The sequence below is a fragment of the Glycine max genome, chromosome 9 (assembly GCF_000004515.6).
Source record: "Glycine max cultivar Williams 82 chromosome 9, Glycine_max_v4.0, whole genome shotgun sequence".
Lineage (NCBI taxonomy): Eukaryota > Viridiplantae > Streptophyta > Magnoliopsida > Fabales > Fabaceae > Glycine > Glycine max.
The window spans coordinates 13,535,990-13,556,305 of NC_038245.2; the positions used below are offsets into that span (position 1 = coordinate 13,535,990).

At 38.4% G+C, this 20,316-nt stretch overlaps 1 protein-coding gene across 1 annotated transcript; it reads right to left on the minus strand.

Annotated features, from left to right (window-relative positions):
• Positions 1 to 2,112: 2,112 nt before the first annotated feature.
• Positions 2,113 to 19,849, minus strand: CYP50 (peptidyl-prolyl cis-trans isomerase CYP50). Its single transcript, XM_003535000.5, has 2 exons — positions 19,064 to 19,849; positions 2,113 to 3,477 (listed from the first exon to the last, which is right to left on the minus strand). Exons 1-2 carry the CDS (start codon positions 19,716 to 19,718, stop codon positions 3,269 to 3,271), a joined length of 864 nt encoding a protein of 287 aa, XP_003535048.1. The 5' UTR covers positions 19,719 to 19,849; the 3' UTR covers positions 2,113 to 3,268.
• Between the last annotated feature and the right edge of the window lie 467 nt (positions 19,850 to 20,316).

Below are 20,316 nucleotides of genomic sequence, written 5' to 3' on the forward strand. Positions count from 1 at the left end.
AAATAAAAAGATTTAAATATTTTTAAAAGCATATTTAAACACATATATATTAGAGGATTGCACATTCTAACATATTTTCTTATCTTTTTCAAGATCCTTAGTTCATACTTGGATTTCGATATTTTTTTTAAATTTTTTATCAAAAACTAAAAATAAAATTATCACAATATAAATTATTTATCATAAATCTAAAATTTGATTTATATGTTTAAAAATATTTATTTGTTACATATTTTAACTATTATATAATCTATATGTTTTAAAGTATTTATTTATTAAAAAATATTTGTATAAAATAAAATATTTATTGTGTGCAATGCACACACTAAAATATTAGTATTATTTTATTTCATGCAATGAAATTTAAAAAATTAAAAATAAATAATACATTTTAATTTTCTAAAATAATTTAAAAGTAAATTAAGACCTCATAATAAATAAACATGATTCAAAATAAATTAAAATCTATAAATAATGAGAAAGCCAATGAAGCACTCAAATTGAGAAATTGTAAAAAAAAAATATTTTATAAATGTGTGAATAAGCTTCTTATAAGCTATGAAAAAGTTTTCCCTACTAACTTAATAACTCCTTTTATCATGCTTTGCTATATGAAAAATGAATTATGTAATCCATCCCGACTGAAATATAAGCAAAATTTAATTAATTATTTCCTATTTAACAATAATATCTCTAAAATATCTTTTGTTTGATTAAATTTTTATTCATAATTATTGGATTTAGCTTGGACAGACTACGTCAACCCGTTAACTTGGGAACCCAACACTTAATCGGTCCAAGTCACATGTGGGATCGGTTACGCGTACAATCCAGTGTAAACCGATTCTACTCGCTGTGACCCGATAACTCAATAAGTCATGCATTTTCAAGTTTTTTTTTTTTTTTTTTTTGCAGTTGAAGAACATCACTCATTAGAAAATTCAATTTATATCTTACACTTGTGTTATTTAAAGATTGTTTTTTTTACCAAGCATAACTATATTTTGAAATTTGAGATGATAAAGTTGTTGTCATTTTTAACTTCTGCTTGACTAATTCATGTGTATATTACATTATGTTTGTCATTGTACAACAATGATATATATTTTATATTCTAATTTTGTTTATATTAAATTCTGAAAAAATATGTTGCATGCTTAAAATTTTAACTAAGTTCATAACTATGTTTCTAAATAGTTATGAAATTTGAGATGATAAAATTGTTGTCATTTTTAACTTCTGCTTGACTAATTCATGTGTATATTACATTATGTTTGTCATTGTACAACAATGATATATATTTTAAATTCTAATTTTGTCTATATTAAATTCTGAAAAAATATGTTGCATGCTTAAAATTTTAACTAAGTTCATAACTATGTTTCTAAATATGTTGAATTTTATTAAACTTTAAATCTTAAGTGTATAAATTTACATGTTATGAAATTATTTAGATTTGTTTAATATAATTCAGATCTTGCAAATCAACTTGCGACTCATTATGATTCATTGGGTCGATCTCTAATCCAATACCCCAACCAAGTTGGTAACCGGTATGAGTCTTATAACATTGATTTTATTTCCAACAACATTCTCTTTTTTTGTCCTATGCAATTAATATAAAGGGTACTTTAGAAAATAACTAACTTTTTTTTAGTAAGACTATCAAAATTAAATGATGTTAACTAATTTTTTTTATGGGTGAGAAGTAGTTTTTTTTAACTTGCAGTTTTTAGTCCAGAGGGAATATTTCTTTAGTTATTTATGAAAAATACTTAGCTTAAATTCTCTTTTTAAGAAGATAAGATCAAAAGAGAAAAAGGCTGAGCCAAACACATATAAGAACTAAAACTAGTATTAACGGAAAACTAAAATATCAAAAACATATTTTATCCTATAAACTTATGTACAACTGAAATGCCTTTTATCTTTAGCTCCATAATTTTGCAAGTATAGTCATTTATGAGACTAATCCTCGATCTAAGATTTATTTACACTTAAGTTCATCGTCCCTCATATTCTATATCGGGTTAATTTGTGCTAAATTTGATTGATGCTATAGCATCCTACTACCTAACTCAACATAAATCAAGAAACCGATAACTATGGGTGTGCGTTCAAATACATTTGCTATTCGACTTTTTGCAGTTATAGGGCAATGGCCACTCTAAACAAACAAAATCCATGTCTGACAGAAATGCTTGCCAGACAAGTTTTCAACAAGAGTAAAAGTCCTTCAAGAAAGATATGTTAGCAACAATGGCTACCATGGCAAAATTGTTAGACATACTCGGTCCCCTCACTGCTTTGCCTAATATATACTTCTCTACACAGCCCAAATTCCTTGGACTAACCAGACAAATTGTTGAATAGCATTCAAACATCAACTCACAGTGTTCCTCACTTCGCCAAGCATCTTAACTCATTGCCAAACATTTGTAAGAGAGCACAAAATAACAAAACAGCAAGAGAATGATCATTTGGACCAGCTCAAATAATGCTTTGGTGTCTTCAATGGAAGCATATCGATGCATTACGTGGAGATAAGAGGAGACCATACCAAAAAAAATTTCAGCCGTGAGCTACACGAGTTGAAGCATGGTTGCTTTTGTGCTTTCCCCCAGCAGAGTATGATAGCCTTCACCAAGAGACAGTCATGGAGTTCTTGCTCCCTCTCCACAAAGGTTTCAAAATCTTTTAACCTTCACTGAGGCAAAAATCCATGGGAAATGAGATAAAAAAAAAAAAAAGGAGGCTCGCACAAAAAACCATAGATGATTAGAGGAATTTCCTGCAGAAGAGTTGGAAGCCATAGGAGATACACAAAAGTAACATCCCAGACTTCATTTTCCTTTTCTTTTCCCTTGAAACTGTCTGTGCTTGAAGCCATGACAATTTAAGTAACCTGTCGTGAGATTATCTTCAAAAGAAGAAAAGCCCACCTTGAAATATGTAAATCTTTGAAATTATTTGAAGCAGATAGAAAAGGATATTTGCACAATAATAATGTTGTATTACTAACTTACAAGAAACTCTGGCATACCATATCAATGTTTAACTTCACTGCATGTATGTACTGTGTCCTTCACAGCTTTGAAATGAATGAACTAAAATAAAACCTTTTAATTTTCAACTTCAAAAGTCATTCATGTTGCTTGCTTGTGGTTTTATTCATCATCATTTATTTTCAAAGAATATGTGAGTGTGATTTTACATAGACCAGTAACATGAAATCCCCTCGGATAATATATACATACATGGAAATAAATTATGGCAAAGAAGGCGTGAGGGAAGGCTTTGTCACTTTCAGCTCCCCACAATCACTAATATAAACGCTCTTAAGAGGCCTGTTCCATATGTTACGTGCATTCTGAGCCCTTTCATCTCCAAAAAATTGAGCCAAGTCATTAAACTGGCGAATTCGCTCAGATGGTAGGTATGTGGGAATGGAAGCTATAGCTGTGATGACATCTAATCCTGCAATTAGATTCAACTAGGAGATAAGCACTTCCCTGGTAATTAAAGATGAATTAACATTCGTAAAATTTAGCCCCCAAACATATCAAATAGTTCAGTGTTCCAACAACTGCCTCGTGTCATCGGATCAACAGTTTGATGCACAATATTGTTGAATGTAAGTCAAAACAAATTATTGGAACCTGGATGTAAGCATATACTCTGTACACAACCAAAGGTTTTGTGTAGCAAACTTTACTAGTTGATAGCAAATGTGAATGTGTCCATGTAGGTTGACACAAGCGATCAAAGATCCCAAGTTAACTCTCATCTTTCCCATGAATGCAGGTTCAATTCCCCCACAATGCAACCATAATTCTGCTTGAAAGGCAACCCTCTTCAAGATAAAACTGCTTAAATTTTAGGCCTGTGACAAAATTCTCGAAGTCTCTGTTAGCAACCCTAACATGTTGATAGAGGGGGAAATAGATGGGGAAAGGTGTATGTCAGAAAATATCCTCGGAAGAGTTAGAGAGCTGTCAGTTTGTTAGGACAGCTAAGATAACTAACTGTTAGTTAGTTATAACCAATTGTTAGTTAAGAGGCTATAAATAGCATTGGAAGGGGTTAGTTAGAGGTTAGACAGAAAACTGGAGACAGTAGGAGGGTGATGAGACCATCACTGTGTGTAACCATTGTGTTGTAGCATTTAACTCGAATAAAAACAATTTTTCCGCTGGTTTGGTCCAGTTCTATCAACTAGTATCAGAACTCTGATCTTGGAGTGTAGAATCGTTAATGGTGACAAAGGCGAATGCAAGAATGGAGACATGCATGGAAGCTATGGAGAAAGCGATAAAGGAGAATCGTGAAGCAGTGGAATTGCAGTTGAGTTCAATCGAAGGGATGATCCAAAGGTTGGCGGTGGCATGGGAGAAAAAATCTCCTGCGTCAAACGTGCACGCAGTTGACGCGAGTGGAGGAGATGAAGGTATGACATCGCATGACGGCAATCAGTGGAGGAATTTGGAATTGCCCATATTCGACGATGAGGATCCTATGGGCTGGTTGACAAAGATCGAGCGATATTTCCAGTTACGCATCGTAAGGAAGAGGACAAGCTGGAGGTTGTAATGGTTGCGATGGATGGGGAAGCTTTGGGTTGGTTCCAATGGTGGAAATCTTGGAATCCAAATCATTCTTGGGATGGGTTCAAGATTGCTGTCACCCAAAGGTTTCAGGCTTCGAGCCTGGGAAATCCTTTCCAAGCACTGCTGGCACTGGAACAAGAAAAGACAGTGCAGGAATTCATAGGTCAATTTGAGAAGTGCATTATCATGGTGAAAGGGTTGGAGGAGCCATTTTGGTGGAAATGTTCCTTAAGGGGTTAAAGGAAGAGATTAGCACTGAGGTAAGGCTTCATGAACCAAAGAACTTGATGGAAGTCATGGTTAAGGCTCGAAGAGTGGAAGATAAGAGCAGAATTTCAGGGAAGTTACCCGTGGGTAATGGTAAAGGGAGTAATCTGCAGAAAAACGTTCATTCGGGACAGAAATTGGTAAGGGATTGGCAGCCAGCAAACAATAAGGTGGCTGACCTTCAGAATGCTACAAAAACAGGGACAAGTGGTTGGAAAGGTAGAAGAACGTTCCACAATTTGTCGCCTGCAGAGGTAAATAAAAAGATAAGGAAGGGAGGGTGTCTCACATGCGAGGAGAAGTATAATCCTACACATGTGTGCAAAAATAGACAATTCAGATTAATGATTATGGAAGAAGAGGAGGAAGGAGATCCTAAGGGCCAGCAATGGGAGGATAAGGAAGAAGAAATGGGGGAGTTTCACCAATTATCCCTGCATAGTATTGAAGGCTTTACCATCCGGAAATCTCTTAAATTGTGGGGAAAAATTAGAAATAAAAGGATGATTGTGCTAATTGATTGTGGAGCCACTCATAACATCATATCGGTGAAGTTAGTTAAGGAGCTAAGGTTAGAGGTAACCCCTAGAAGCTCATATTCTGTAGAAGTAGGAGATGGGCACAAGGTTAGGTGTCAAGGAGTGTGTAGATCCTTGCCTATTGAATTGCAAGATTTACAGTTCACACAGAATTGTTACTTGTTTGAATTGGGTGGTGTGATTTGGTGTTAAGGATGGAATGGTTGGCTGGATTGGGGCAATTGAGGCCAATTTTGAGAAATTGACATTAACAGTGCCAGTGCAAAACAGAAAAGTCATATTAAGGATTGAAGCAGAGTTGATAAAAGCTTCCATTAGCATGAAAATGATCAAGGAGACCATGATGGAGTCTGACCAAGGGTTTATGGTGGAATTAAAAAGGGTGGAGGGAGAGAAGTGTGTGGAAGCAGTTCCTGACCAAATGGTACAACGGCTGACACAGTTTGAACAAGTTTTTTAGGAACCTCAAGGGCTACCACCACATCGGGAGAGAGATCATGCTATCACTATCCAAGAGGGAACTAAGATTCCCAACTTAAGGCCCTACAAATACCCACATTACCAGAAGGATGAAATTGAAAAGATGGTAAGAAATATGCTAACTGCTAGAATTATTAGAACTAGTACTAGTCCATATGCTAGTCCAATTATTTTAGTTAAGAAAAAGGATGGGAGTTGAAAATTCTGTGTAGACTATAGAGCACTCAACAAAATTATTGTGCCTTATAAGTTTTCTATACCAATTGTAGAGGAATTATTGGATGAAATTGGGGGGCTGATTGGTTTTCCAAGCTAGATTTGTGTTCTGGGTATCATCAGATTCGAATGAAGGAAGAGGATATCTAGAAAACAACTTTTAGAACTCATAAGGGTCATTATGAATTCTTGGTCAATGCTTTTGGGTTGACTAGTGCACCATCCACCTTTCAGGCACTTATGAATGAGGTGCTCTGGCCCTTCTTAAGGCAATTTGCATTAGTATTTTTTGATGATATACTTGTATATAGTAGTAGCCTTGAGGACCACCACATGCATTTGAAAGCAATCTTACAAGTTTTGCAGCAACATGAACTAAAGGTGAACAAGAAAAAATGCAACTTTGGTAAGAATTCATTGGAATATTTGGGACATATCATCTTAGGAAATGGTGTGGAAGCTGACCCTAGTAAATTGGCAGCAATGGCTGAGTGGCTAGGCCTAACGATGCTAAAGCATTAAGAGGATTCTTGGGGTTAACAGGGTATTACAAGAGATTTGTGAAAGATTATGGGAAAATTGCACAGCCCTTGAATGCACTGCTCAAGAAGGATGCATTTCATTGGAGGGAAGAAGCTACTTATTTGAGGTATTTAACTGGCACCAAACCAAAACAGTAGCCTAACCACTTGGCCTGGGCTGAATTCTGATTCAATACCAACTTCAATATCTCTACCAAGATGTCTCCTTTTAAAGCTTTGTATGGACAGGAATCCCCACTTTTAGTTAAAGGAGCTGACATCCCTTCCAAATTGGAAAAGGTAAATCAGTTGAGTAAGGACAAAGATGAATTATTACAGGAACTGAGGAACAATCTGCTCAAGACTCAGGATCAAATGAAAAGATCTGCAAACAAGCATAGAAGGGAACTAGTCCTGCAGGAAGGAGATTGGGTCTTTTTGAAACTACAACCTTATATAATGAAATCTCTAGCAAGAAAGCCAAATGAAAAGTTGAGTCCACAATTTTATGGACCCTACAAGGTGATACAGCGAATTGGGGAACTGCAGGTTCAATCAGAGAAGGTCATGCAAAGCAGAATTTCAAATGATGGCTGTTATAATTATGTGTATCTCTTGAGTAGTTTTTCTGTTTAGCTTGTTGTAGAAGACAGCAGTGTGTCTTGTCTTGTCAAGCTGTCTCTCTCCTTATAGTGTATATATATGTGTTGTTTGAATGTAATAAAATCAAGCTAGTGAATGAACTGTTCTTCCTCACAAAAGTCCCAGCTTCAACTTGGCATCAGAGCGGGTCGTATCCGCCGCCGGCCGTCTCCATCTCCGACCGCCATTTCAACCGGCGACTACAGGGTTCTGTGCGCCTCGAAGAGCGCAACCCAACCTAACTGATCGCTTGACCAAAAGGGCCGCCACGCGCCGCTTCAATGCTCGCCAAACACCGACGCGTGATCGCCACGCGCCGTCTTCCCGTGGCCGGAATCGCGCCTGACCACCACCAGTCGTCTCGTTGGACTCTCCTGAGTCCATATCAGCCCTCAGTTTTTAGTTTCAACGCTTTGAACGTGTGATCTTGTGCCTTCCTCTTCTCTCTCCTTTAGGTTTTTGGTCTTTGAGTAAAAATGACCTTGTCTGGACCAGTGCTTTCATTCTTCGGAATTCCTACCATCACAACAACAAAGCTCAACTGGAAAAATTACTTATCTTGGTCTGCTTCAGTGGAACTATGGTTTCTCGGCCAAAGGCACCATGACCACCTTGAAAAAGGTGCTGAGGCAGTCCCAAACGATAAAAGACCTGAGTGGGAAAAGCTGGATTATCAACTCTGTGCTGTCTTATGGCAATCAGTTGAGACCGATGTTTTGGAGATCCTTAGATCGTTCAAAACATGTTGTTCCTTTTGGAAGAAGGCCCGAGAAATCTTTGCCAATGATATTCAGAGTTTGTTTGATGCAACCATGAAGGTCACAACCCTCAAGCAAATCAGCCACAACATGATTGCACACATAGGTAAAGCTCGGGCTGCAGTGGAAGAGTTGAAGAGGTTCCTTGTGGCTGATTCGCTAGAGGAAGGGAATAGAAAGCTGGATAAGTTCTATATGGGTCCTATCTTAAGGAGTCTACATTTAGACTTTGATCATGTGCGTGTCAAGTTCTTGCTAGAGATCAAGTTCCATCGATGGATTCTCTCATCACTAGACTGCTTCGTGTGCCTCATGTGCTGAAAGAAGAAAATCCAGCTGATACGGTGGAAACGTCAGCCATGGTTGCACCTCGTGGGAGAGGAGGAGGCCGTAACAGTAGAGGAGATCACAGTGAAAGAGGTGGACGTCCTCAATGCACATTTTGCAAGAGGATGGGTCACACTCAAGAGAATTGCTACTCCCTGCATGGCTTTCCTGACAAAGTAGCCCAGGTAGCTCAGACAGAAAAATCAGAGTCTAAGTTCTCTGATGAATAGTATCCAGAGTATTTGAAGTTGAAATCTGAGAAATCCAGCAGCTAGGCTTCATCTTCCTCTGTACCATGTTATTCGACAACATGTATTTCTCAATCTATTGATGGTCCCAGTCCTTGGATACTTGATTCAGGTGCCTCTGATCATATTTCTGGTAACAAGTCCTCTTTTACATCCATTTCTTTTCCAAAAATTCCTCATCTTGTTACTGTAGCTAATGGTTCCAAAGTTGCAGCTCAAGGAAGTGGTCAAGTCTCTTTATCTTCTTCATTAAAGTTGGATTCTGTTTTGTTTATTCCTCAGTGTCCCTATAATCTAATTTCATTGAGTCAGTTAACTCGTTCATTAAATTGCTTAGTAATCTTTACCGCTAATTCTTTTGTTATTCAGGAACATGGCACAGGTCGACTGATTGGAGAAGAACGTGAATCACAAGGACTTTACTACTTGAAATCCAACTTTTCTGTTTCCTGTTCTGCAACTTCAAACCCCAAACTTTTGCATGATCGTCTAGGTCACCCAAGTCTACCAAAATTGAAAATGATGGTCCTTAGTCTGAAGAATCTTCGAGTCCTAGAATGTGAGTCTTGTCAACTAGGAAAACATGTTAGGTCATCATTTCCACAAACTGTTCAAAGATGTAATTCAGCTTTCTCTACCATTCATTCTGATATTTGGGGACCAAGCCGTGTTACATCTTTTGGTTTTCGATATTTTGTAACCTTTATTGATGAATTCTCTAGATGTATTTGGGTCTATTTAATGAAAGACAGATCCGAACTTTTGCCTATCTTCATGTCCTTCCTCAATGAGATTGAAAACCAATTTGGAAAAACAATTAAGATTTTCAGAAGCGATAATGCCAAAGAGTATTTCTCTCATGATTTCTCTTCCCTTTTATCTTCAAAAGGCATTCTACATCAATCTACATGTCCCCATACACCACAACAAAATGGTATAGCAGAAAGGAAAAATCGTCATCTTCTTGACACCGCACGTTCACTAATGTTAATCTCTCATGTTCCTGCACACCATTGGGGGGATGCGATGCTTACTGCTTGTTTCTTAGTTAACAGAATGCCTTCCTCTTCCCTTGAAAATCAAATTCCTCACTCAATCATTTTTCCTCATGATCATTTATTCCATGTTCCATCTAAAGTGTTAGGCTGTACTTATTTTGTCCATGATCTCTCTCCTGGTTTAGACAAACTTTCTGCCCAAGCAATCAAGTGTGTCTTTTTAGGTTATTCTCGTCTTCAAAAGGGTTACAATGCTACTCTTCATCTACTAGGCGATATTATATGTTTGCAGATGTAACTTTCTTTGAAGACACACCCTTCTTCTCACCATCTATGGACCATTCTTCTTCCATCAAGAATGTACTTCCAATTCCCTCTCCTTGTCCTCTAGGTACCTCAAACCAAAATGTCAGTGAAGTTCCATCTTCTCCACCACACCCGACTGAAGTTGCTCCTCCACCACTTCTTACATATCAACGCAGGACACAGCCAGTTGGTTCTACAGTACCTGAAGTTTCTCCTCATGATTCTCATCCTTCTTCAATCAATCCTCAAGCCATGGATCCTACTACCTCTCATCCCTCTGATTCAGACTGGCCCATTACCATCCAAAAAGGTACTCGATCCACTCATAATCCTCATCCTATCTATAACTTTCTGAGTTATCATCGTTTGTCTCTTTCATATTCTTCCTTTGTTTTCTCTCTATCTTCGCATTTTGTCCCTTCTAATATTCATAAGGCACTTAGTCATCCTGGAAGGTGACAAGCTATGATTGATGAAATGCAGGCTCTTGAACATAGTGGTACTTGGGAACTTTTCCTCTTCCTCCTGGCAAGAAGACTGTGGGTTGTAGATGGGTCTACGCAGTTAAAGTTGGGTCTAATGGTGAGATCGATCGGCTTAAGGCTCGATTAGTAGCTAAAGGCTATACTCAGATATATGGCCTTAATTATTGTGACACTTTCTCTCTGGTAGCTAAGATCACTATTGTCCTTATGTTTCTTGCTATGGCTGCCATGCGTCATTGGCCTCTCCATCAGCTTGATATTAAAAATGCATTCCTTCATGGTGACCTTGAGGAGGAAATTTATATGGAGCAACCTCCTGGATTTGTTGCTCAGGGGGAGTATGGTCTTGTGTGTAAGCTTCGTCGATCTCTCTATGGGTTGAAGCAATCTCCTCGGGCCTGATTTGGTAAATTCAATCATATTGTTCAACTTTTTGGGTTGAAACGAAGTGACGCTGATCATTCTGTTTTTTATTGTCATTCATCCCCTGGGAAATGTGTTTATTGGATAGTATATGTTAATGATATAGTGATTACAAGGAATGATGCTACTAAGATTGTCCAGCTAAAGGAGCACTTATTTAGTCATTTCCAGACCAAAGACCTGAGATATTTGAAGTACTTCCTTGGTATTGAGGTGGCTCAGTCAGGAGATGGTGTTGTGATCTCATAGAGGAAGTATACCCTTGACATTTTGGAGGAGATAGACATGTAGAATTGTAGACCTGTTGATAGCCCTATGGATCCGAATCTGAAGCTCATGGCAGATTAGAGTGAAATTTATCCTGACCCCGAGAGATATAGGAGACTTGTGGGAAAACTCATTTATCTCACCGTTACAAGACCTGATATTATGCAAAACCCTCGTGTTGATCATTGGAATGCTATTATGCGTATTCTTAGATACATAAAGAGAACTCCAGGACAAGGATTGCTTTATGAAGACAAAGGTAACACATGTATCTAAGTATTGTGATGCAGATTGGGCTGGTTGTCCCATGGATAGGAGATCCACATCAGGATATTGTGTCTCTATTGGAGGAAATATTATTTCTTGGAAAAGCAAGAAGCAAACTGTTGTTGCTCGATCTAATGCAGAGGTTGAATACAGATCTATGGCTATGGTTACATGCGAACTTATGTGGGTTAAACAAATTCTTGAAAAGTTGAAATTCTGTGAAGTGGTGCAAATGAAGTTATACTGTGATAATCAGGCTGCTCTTCACATTGCTTCAAACCCAGTCTTCCATGAGAGACCAAACACATAGAGATTGACTATCACTTTATTTGGGAGAAGCTGTTGTCCAAAGAGATTGTCACTGAGTTCATTAATTCTAATGATCAGCTAGCAGATATTTTGATTAAGTCCTTAAAGGGGCCTAGGATTCAATTTATATGTTCCAAGATTGGTGCATACGATTTATATGCTCCAGCTTGAGGGAGAGTGTTATAATTATGTGTATCTCTTAAGTAGTTTTTCTGTTTAGCTTGTTGTAGAAGACAACAATGTGTCTTGTCTTGTCAAGCTGTCTCTCTCCTTATAATGTATATATATGTGTTGTTTGAATGTAATAAAATCAAGCTAGTGAGTGAACTGTTCTTCCTCACAAAAGTCTCAGCTTCAACTATGGCAGAAAGGAGGTTCTCATCAAATGGCAAGACTTACCCCACCATGAAGATAACTGGGAACTTGTTGATGAAATGCAAACTGTTTTTCCTCAACTTGACCTGGAGGACAAGGTCCATCTTGAAGGAGGGTACTGATAAAGGGAAAAATTGTTAGGAATTTTCTTTATTTTACTAACTACAACTAGAGGTAGAACTTACGCACACAAGACAGTACACGCAGAGATAAAGGATTTGTTATTATTGCTAGTTCTTTCACTCTTTACACAAAAAAGAGCACTTTCTTCCCTTACAACACTGAGACACTTCTCAGGTTCTCTCAATACAATCAATTTCTCCCCTCTTTTCTCCTCTTGTAGAAAGTTGTTATATATTCAAAACTACTAACTAACCTGCCAGCTGTTGACAGCTGGCAAAGTCTAATTAACTTCCAACAACCTAACTGTCACTCCTCCAATCAATTTCTCCCCTCTTTTCTCCTTCTGTAGAAAGTTGTTATATATTCAAAACTACTAACTAACCTGCTAGTTGTTGACAGCTGGCAGAGTCTAACTAACTTCCAACAACCTAACTGTCACTCCTCCTCTTATTCTTCCTACTATACCGTAGCAACTGCGATACAGTAGATGATTCCTCTTGCCTAACAATACCCCCTGGAAAAGAACCTTGTCCTCAAGGTTGAAAGCAGGGAATTGTTGCATCATATTTGATCTATCCTCCTAGGTTGCTCCTTCAACATGTTGTCCTTTCCACTTGATTAATACTTGTGGAATTTCTGTTCCTGTTGGACCAAACATTTTTGTTCCTAGAATTTGTTCCGGTTGTATCCCTTGTTCTATAGCTTGTAGTTCCTTTGGAAATTTTGCCTCAATTTGATGTTCTCCCGCTGCAATTTTCAATTAGAAAACGTGAAAAACAAGGTGAATTTGAGCAGTGTCGAGTAATTGCAACTGAAATGTTACAATTCCAACTTTTTAAACTACCCGATAAGGGCCATAGTATCTGGCTGATAGCTTAGGATTTAATCTTGTAGGCATTGAAGCTTGTCGATGCGGCCTTATCTTGGGATACACCCAATCCCCCTCCTTAATCATTGAAGGTAGGCGATGATTATTGGCATACTTTGTCATGTGATTCTGGGCTCTGTTTAGATGAAACTTCAACTGATTAAGTGCTTCATTTCTTTCCATAAGATCCCAAGCCACTGCCTCAACTAGGACTTCCCCTGGAATGAACCTTGCCAAAGATGGGAGTGCTCAACCATAAACTATTTCAAATGGGGTACACCTTGCAGCTCCCTGATAACATGTATTATACCAGTATTATGTCCATGGGATAAACTCAACCCAAGATTTGGGTTGCTCTGCATAGAAGCATCTCAAATATGTCTCCATTGTTCTGTTTAGTACCTCAGTTTGGCCATCTAACTGAGAGTGATAAGTAGTACTCATTTTCAAAATTATTCCTTGTTTTTGAATAACTCCTGCCAGAAATTACTCAAAAACAATGCATCCCTGTCATTTACTATTGAAGAAGGAATCCCATGCAGCCTTATTACTTCCTTAGTAAACATATCCACCACACTCCTAGTAGTATAGGGATGCTTCAATAGTAAGAAATGACCATATTTACTTAGCCTATCCACCATCACAAGAATAGCATCATGCCCCTTAGAGTTAGGTAATCCCACAATAAAGTCTAGGCTAATATCTTCCCAAACAACATTGGGGATTGGCAATGGTTGTAATAAACCAGCTAGTGAAGAAGTGAGGTACTTACTTCTTTGGCAAATATGGCATGCTGCCACTAAATATGTAATAGTTTTGAGCATTCCTTTCCAATGAAGGGATTGTGCTAGCCTTCTATAAGTCCTACACCCCTGAGTGGCCTCCTGCCAAGGAAGAGTGAAATTCATTAAATGGCTGAGTGAGATCCAGCTTGAATTGGTAGGCAGTACCAACTTGCCTTTAAAGTATAATATGTCATTCTCTAGGGTGTATTTGCCATGTGAATCCATAGTATCCAATACCCATAGAAACATGACCAATTCAACATCTATATGCTTGCAAATTGATTGCAGAGACACTTTAGTTCATAGCAGTTTAGGATCACCTTGAATTTTGACTAACTATCCTTGTGTTTGAATTGCATGGTCAGAGATTTCCAATTTACCTTGACATCTCCTAACTTTTCCAACCATGCTACCCCCAATATGACATCTACACCACCTAAATCAAATAGAAAGAATTTCTCTGTTATGGTCATTTGTCCTAACTGAACCTTCATCTGCTCACAACAACCTTGAGCATTTTTCTTGTTTCCATCACCCAATCTCACTCCATAGGTTTGAGTAGGAGCCACTCAAACCCAGTTGTTGCACTAATTCTTGAGAAATAAAGTTGTGGCTAGCACCACTATCAATCAAAATCAACATTCTTTTGCCCTAAATTAGCCCTTCCAATTTCATTGTTTGTGATTGAGTAAATCCACCAGCTGAGCAAACGGATAAGTCCATCCATTGACACTCCACCTCTGTTTCTCCTATATTGTCAAATGTATTCTCAAGCTCCCCCTCCAATCTTGTAATCTCCTCATTATTAATTCATTCATCCTCTGCCAAAATAAGCAACCTAAGGTTTTTTCAAGGCACTTGTCACCAGCAACAAATGGAACTCCACAATGATAACAAAGTTTTGCTCCGCGGCGGCGAAGGTACTCCTGGTAGGACAGGTTCCGGACTCCACTATTCCACGTTCCCGAGCTTGTAGACTCACTCTGATTTGCAGCCATTACGTTCGCAGAGCTATGTGCCTCCCCTGTTAGAGTTCGATTCTGACATTGGTTGTTGTGAAAGGTGTTCATTGCGGATCCTCCAACATTGTGTATCCACGTTCCTCCCTTGGGTTGAAAATGAAACCCACGACTACGCAAGTCGACCTCTGGATTCCCTTCTTTCTCAGCTTCCTCAAAATCAGCCGCCAACTACATGGCACTTGACAGATCCTTCGGTTTGTGGGGACGAATTTTTGCCCGGATCTCCTTGCGAAGTCCCGCCAAAAAATATCCTCTCAATTCCGCTTCCTTTGTACCCGAGACTTGAGCCACCAGCACCTCGAATTCCTGAATGAATTCAGTCACGGTCCCCGTTTGGCGCAATGTTTACAAACGCTCGTCAACATCTCCCCTTCCGGTACCGCCATAGCGCTTAATCAGCACTGCCTTGAAAACAAACCAACTTTTTCGCTTTGTCTTTTGCTTCCAACACTGGAACCAATGCAAGGTGTTTCCTTCCATGCTGATAAAGGCCAATCTCACTTTCGGGCTCTGTTGAACATGTTGCACTGCAAAAAACTTCTCCGCACATGTGATCCAACCTAACGGATCCTCTCCTTCAAACACTGGCATTTTCACCCCTTTTGCCCAATAATGGCATGACGAATTCAGTATTGAATCCGCCTCAGACTTGCTCTCTTCGTCCTCCGATGTTGATGAAGGCTCGGGTTCCATTGCGGACTCCTCATCCTCCAACCCACTGTTTTGCTCCGTAGATGCATTCTCGGCATCATTATACGTGATGCCTTTTTGTTCCATGAGCATCTTCATCATCTTGCACAAATCTTTAATATCGTCACACTGTTTCAACACCTTCGCAATCACCTCAGTTTGTTACTTAGACGATTTCTGCAACTCAATGGTCATCACCTTCAATTCGCTGGTTGTTGTTTTCAATGCTGCAACTGAAGATTCCAGTGCAGTGAATGGAGCCTCGTCACGATCCATGATTCTTTCTTCGACAAATCGGACCAGTTGTTAGGAATCTTCTTTACTTTACTAACTGCAACTAGAGGTAGAACATACGCACACAAGATAGTACACATAGAGATAAAGGATTCGCTATTATTGTTAGTTCTTTCACTCTTTACACAAGGAAGAGCACTCTCTTCCCTTACAACACCGAGACACTTCTCAGGTTCTCTCAATACAATCAATTCCTCCCCCTATTCTCCTTCTCCAGAAAGCTGTTATATATTCAAAACTACTAACTAACCTGCCAGCTGGTGACAGCTAGCAGAGTCTAACTAACTCCCAACAACCTAACTGTCACTCCTTCTCCTCTTATTCTTCCTACTGTACCGTAGCAACTAGCTTAGCTACAGTAGATGATTCTTCTTGCCAAACAGAAATAGATGGGAAAAGGTGTATGCTAGAAAATATCCTTGGAAGAGTTAGAGAGCTGTCAGTTTGTTAGGACAACTAGGATAACTAACTGTTAGTTATAACCAATTGTTAGTTAGTTAAGAGGCTATAAATAGCATTGGGAGGGGTTAGTTAGAGGTTAGACAGAAAACTAGAGATAGTAGGAGGGTGATGAGACCTCGAATTCATCAGTGTATGTAACCATTGTGTTGTAGCATTTAACTCGAATAAAAATGATTTTTCCTCTATTTTGGTCCAGTTCTATCACATGTCAATGGCACCGTGCCTAGTAGTATTGGGGTGTATCCTGTTCTACTATTTTTTTACTCAACTGAAAGAAAATGCAAATATAATAATAATTACATACACAGACTATCAAACTAATTTTTTTCCCATTCTCCTACAAAGGCACAGAACTAATACTTGCATAGGTGTTGTCTAGGTGCTTCCAATGATATTTCAAACATGTGTTTAATTAATAAGATGAACCTTTGACAATGAACATAAAAAAATATAGACTTGATAGCATTGGTCTTGAATCAATACCTCTATACAAGCAAGATAAAATAACAAGAAAAACATGAGTCACCTCCTTAGTTCTTTTAACGATTAAAATTTTTGAAAGATTGATGATTCAAGAAATCTTACAATTTTGAGTTCAGGTATAACTCAACCTTACAAAATCTACTTGTAAAATCATAATTGTCTTCACTTATATACTTTAATTTGGTTATATAATTAGTCCACGTGCCGAGATGCATGCTTTTTGTAGATGACATAGTCCTCCTTGGAGAGTCGAGGGAGGAGTTGAATGAGAGGTTGGAAACTTGGAGACGAGCTCTAGAAACACATGGCTTTCGCCTAAGCAGAAGCAAATCGGAGTATATGGAATGTAAGTTCAACAAAAGTAGGAGGGTATCTAACTCAGAGGTGAAAATAGGAGACCATATTATCCCTCAAGTCACACGGTTTAAATATCTTGGGTCTGTAATACAGGATGATGAAGAAATTGAAGGGAATGTGAATCATCGCATTCAAGCAGAATGGATGAAATGGAGAAAAGCATCGGGGGTGTTATGTGATGCAAAGGTACCGATCAAGCTAAAGGGAAAGTTTTATCGGACTACGGTAAGACCGGCGATTTTGTACGGAACAGAATGTTGGGCGGTCAAGAGCCAACATGAGACTAAAGTAGGTGTAGCGGAGATGAGGATGTTGCGGTGGATGTGTGGTAAGACTCGACAGGATAAAATTAGAAACGGAGCTATTAGAGAGAGGGTTGGAGTAGCGCTTATTGTAGAGAAGATGGTGGAAAATAGACTTAGGTGGTTTGGGCATGTAGAGAGAAGACCGATAGACTCTGTAGTGAGGAGAGTAGACCAGATGGAGAGAAGGCAAACAATTCGAGGCAGAGGAAGACCCAAAAAGACTATAAGAGAGGTTATCAAGAAGGATCTCGAACTTAATGATTTGGATAGAAGTATGGTACTTGATAGAACATTATGGCGGAAGTTGATCCATGTAGCCGACCCCACCTAGTGGGATAAGGCGTTGTTGTTGTTGTTGTTGTTGTTGTTGTTGTTGGATCTCCAATGAGAAATTGTCCTATTTTCAATTTTCCCAGAATCTTCATTATACAAACTAACATGATCAATAGCATTACCTTCGAGCACAATACCAAAGACAATGTTCTTATTATCAAGCTGGGGGCAAGGCTAGGGGCAAGATGAGTTCTTGTGCCTGGAGAAAAACTGAATTCAGCTATTTAGACCTATGCAGTAATTTTCTAGCCAAGCCTCTAGAGGCAATCTCAACCTACCATTGGCGCCTTGCCTAGGTATTATTGAAGTGTGCACATGTTCTACCACTTTTTACATAACCAAAATAAGATGCCAACATGAATGATATATCTCAAACTTAATATTTCACCCTTCTCCAACAAAGCTATTGTACTAATTTTCACACAAGCATTGTCATATGTGCTTCCATTGACATTTTGAACACTTAAATGAGATAGACCATAGACGTTAAAATATGACAAATGCTAATAACACACTTTTTTTATTTTTGGTTAAATTTTCTTAAAAATCACAAAATTGTGTGGGTCTCAATCCTTTTCTAATGCACTTCACTTGTTATTTTGTAGTTTTCAATAAATTGAGCAAAGAGAGTGCATTAAAAAGAATGTGTATGTTAGTAGCACTTCTGAGAACATCTACACTTGATAGCATTGAGCTCGAATCAATGCCTCTATGTACACAAAACATAAAACGAGAAAAAGTGAAAAACATGAGTCACCTCCCTAGTTCTTTAAGGACTAATCCTTGATTAAAATTTTGAAAGACTATAGTGATTGAAGTACTTTAGAGAATTAAAATGAAGATGCAATTTAAAATTTAATTTCAATCTTTAAGAAATTGTCCTAATTTTCAAATTTCAGAATCTTCATTATACAAACTAACTAACGAGATCTAGCCCAATTGGTTAATGTGTGTGAGTTATTGTAAATTCTTATTACTTGAGTTCAATTCCTATGGGTAAAAGAAGGTTAAATTAGTTTTTTATCCTCTAATTTATTATTTAGATTCAATTTGCTCCTCTATTTTTTTATTCAATTAAGTTTTCTAATTTTTATCATCGATTCAATATGATACTCTAATTGTTTTTTTCAACTTGATTCTCTAATTCAACTTTTTGAAAAATATGCATTTTATGGTGATCACTTAGTGGCGATTTCTTATAATTTAGACGGAAAACCAAATTGAACTACAAAATAAATAAATTAGAGGACTGACTGATTTAACCATACAAGAAAAACAAACTAACATTATCATTAGCATTCATTACCTTCAAGCACCGTTCCGAAGACAATGTTCTTGTTATCGAGCTGGGGGCAAGGCCCGGGGCCAGTGGTGATTAAGAACTCCACATTCCTGTACCCAGGATCGAGCTTAATCTCGTCATCGTCGTCGTTTTCGGAGAGCGAGAGTGAAACGACGCCGGGGCGGGAGTGCGTGAGGGCGAACGCCTTGGCGGCGACCGTGTCGGTGTTGCGCGGCAGGTCGTGCGGCGGGCGGACCTCGCCCTTGTCGGGGCGGCCCTGGCGGCCGGCGAGGAAGTACTGGCCGGGGAACACCTTGTGGACGAGCGTGTTCTTGTACGAGGATGAGGTGGAATTCAGGCCAAGACACATGGACTTGAAATTGGAGACGGTGAGGGGGACGAGGTTGCCGTAGAGGCCCAATACGACGCGGCCCAAGAGAGTGGTGTCGGAGCAGAGAGGGGAGAGGGAGTCGGCGCGGTCGGGGAGGAAGTTGTTGGGGCAGAGGCTGAAGTCCATGAAGACGCGGTCAGTGACTGTGGGAGTGGTGGGGGTGGAAATGGGAGTGGGAGGGGGTGTAGATGGGACAGAGAGGGTGGTTGTGGTGGTGGAGAGCAGGAGGAGGGAGCGGCGCGTGAAGTGGTGAGGGAGAGAAGGTGGTGGAGGGAGAGAGAACGCCATCGAGGTTCATTGTTGGATTTGGGTGTGAGACGGAGAACTTGCAGGGCGAGCTCGCTGTGGGGTCCACCTTGGATTGGGTAACAGATAATGCAAATTATGACAACTTACGAAATTGCCAACTATTCAACTAATACTTACAGCCATTAAATTATATCTGGAGACAATGTTATACTAACTGATACTGATGGTATTATTAATTAGTACTAGTTTTTATAACGGAGTATTTGAGTGGTTTTTTTTTTTAATTTAACTGTAAAAATGAGAATAGATATATACAAAAGAATATAATAATTTTTACTTGATATTTTTTTTATTTAACTGACCACAACTTTATGTTAGATGTATTTACTTTTATTTAATAAACTGGATAATTAAACAATATTTATTAAATAGATATTTAAAATATGTAAAATCACAATAAAATTAATAAAGTATAGTATTTAGCTTATGCATAAATCTTTTAAAAAATAACTTGTGCATCTATTCTAATAAAATTTGTGAATAATTTTTTTTAGTTCAGTATCCACATATCAATCAAATTGTAGCTCTCAATGTTCCTATAACAAAGGTTCATATCGTGATGTGGTGTTTTGAAAAA

Excerpts from the sequence above, each read along its gene's own strand:
- CYP50 (XM_003535000.5), bottom strand. The coding sequence starts at position 19,718 with ATGGCGTTCTCTCTCCCTCCACCACCTTCTCTCCCTCACCACTTCACG. Across the intron at positions 3,478-19,063 it reads CTTCGGAACGGTGCTTGAAG|GATTAGATGTCATCACAGCT; the intron begins GTAATGAATGCT and ends ATCTAATTGCAG.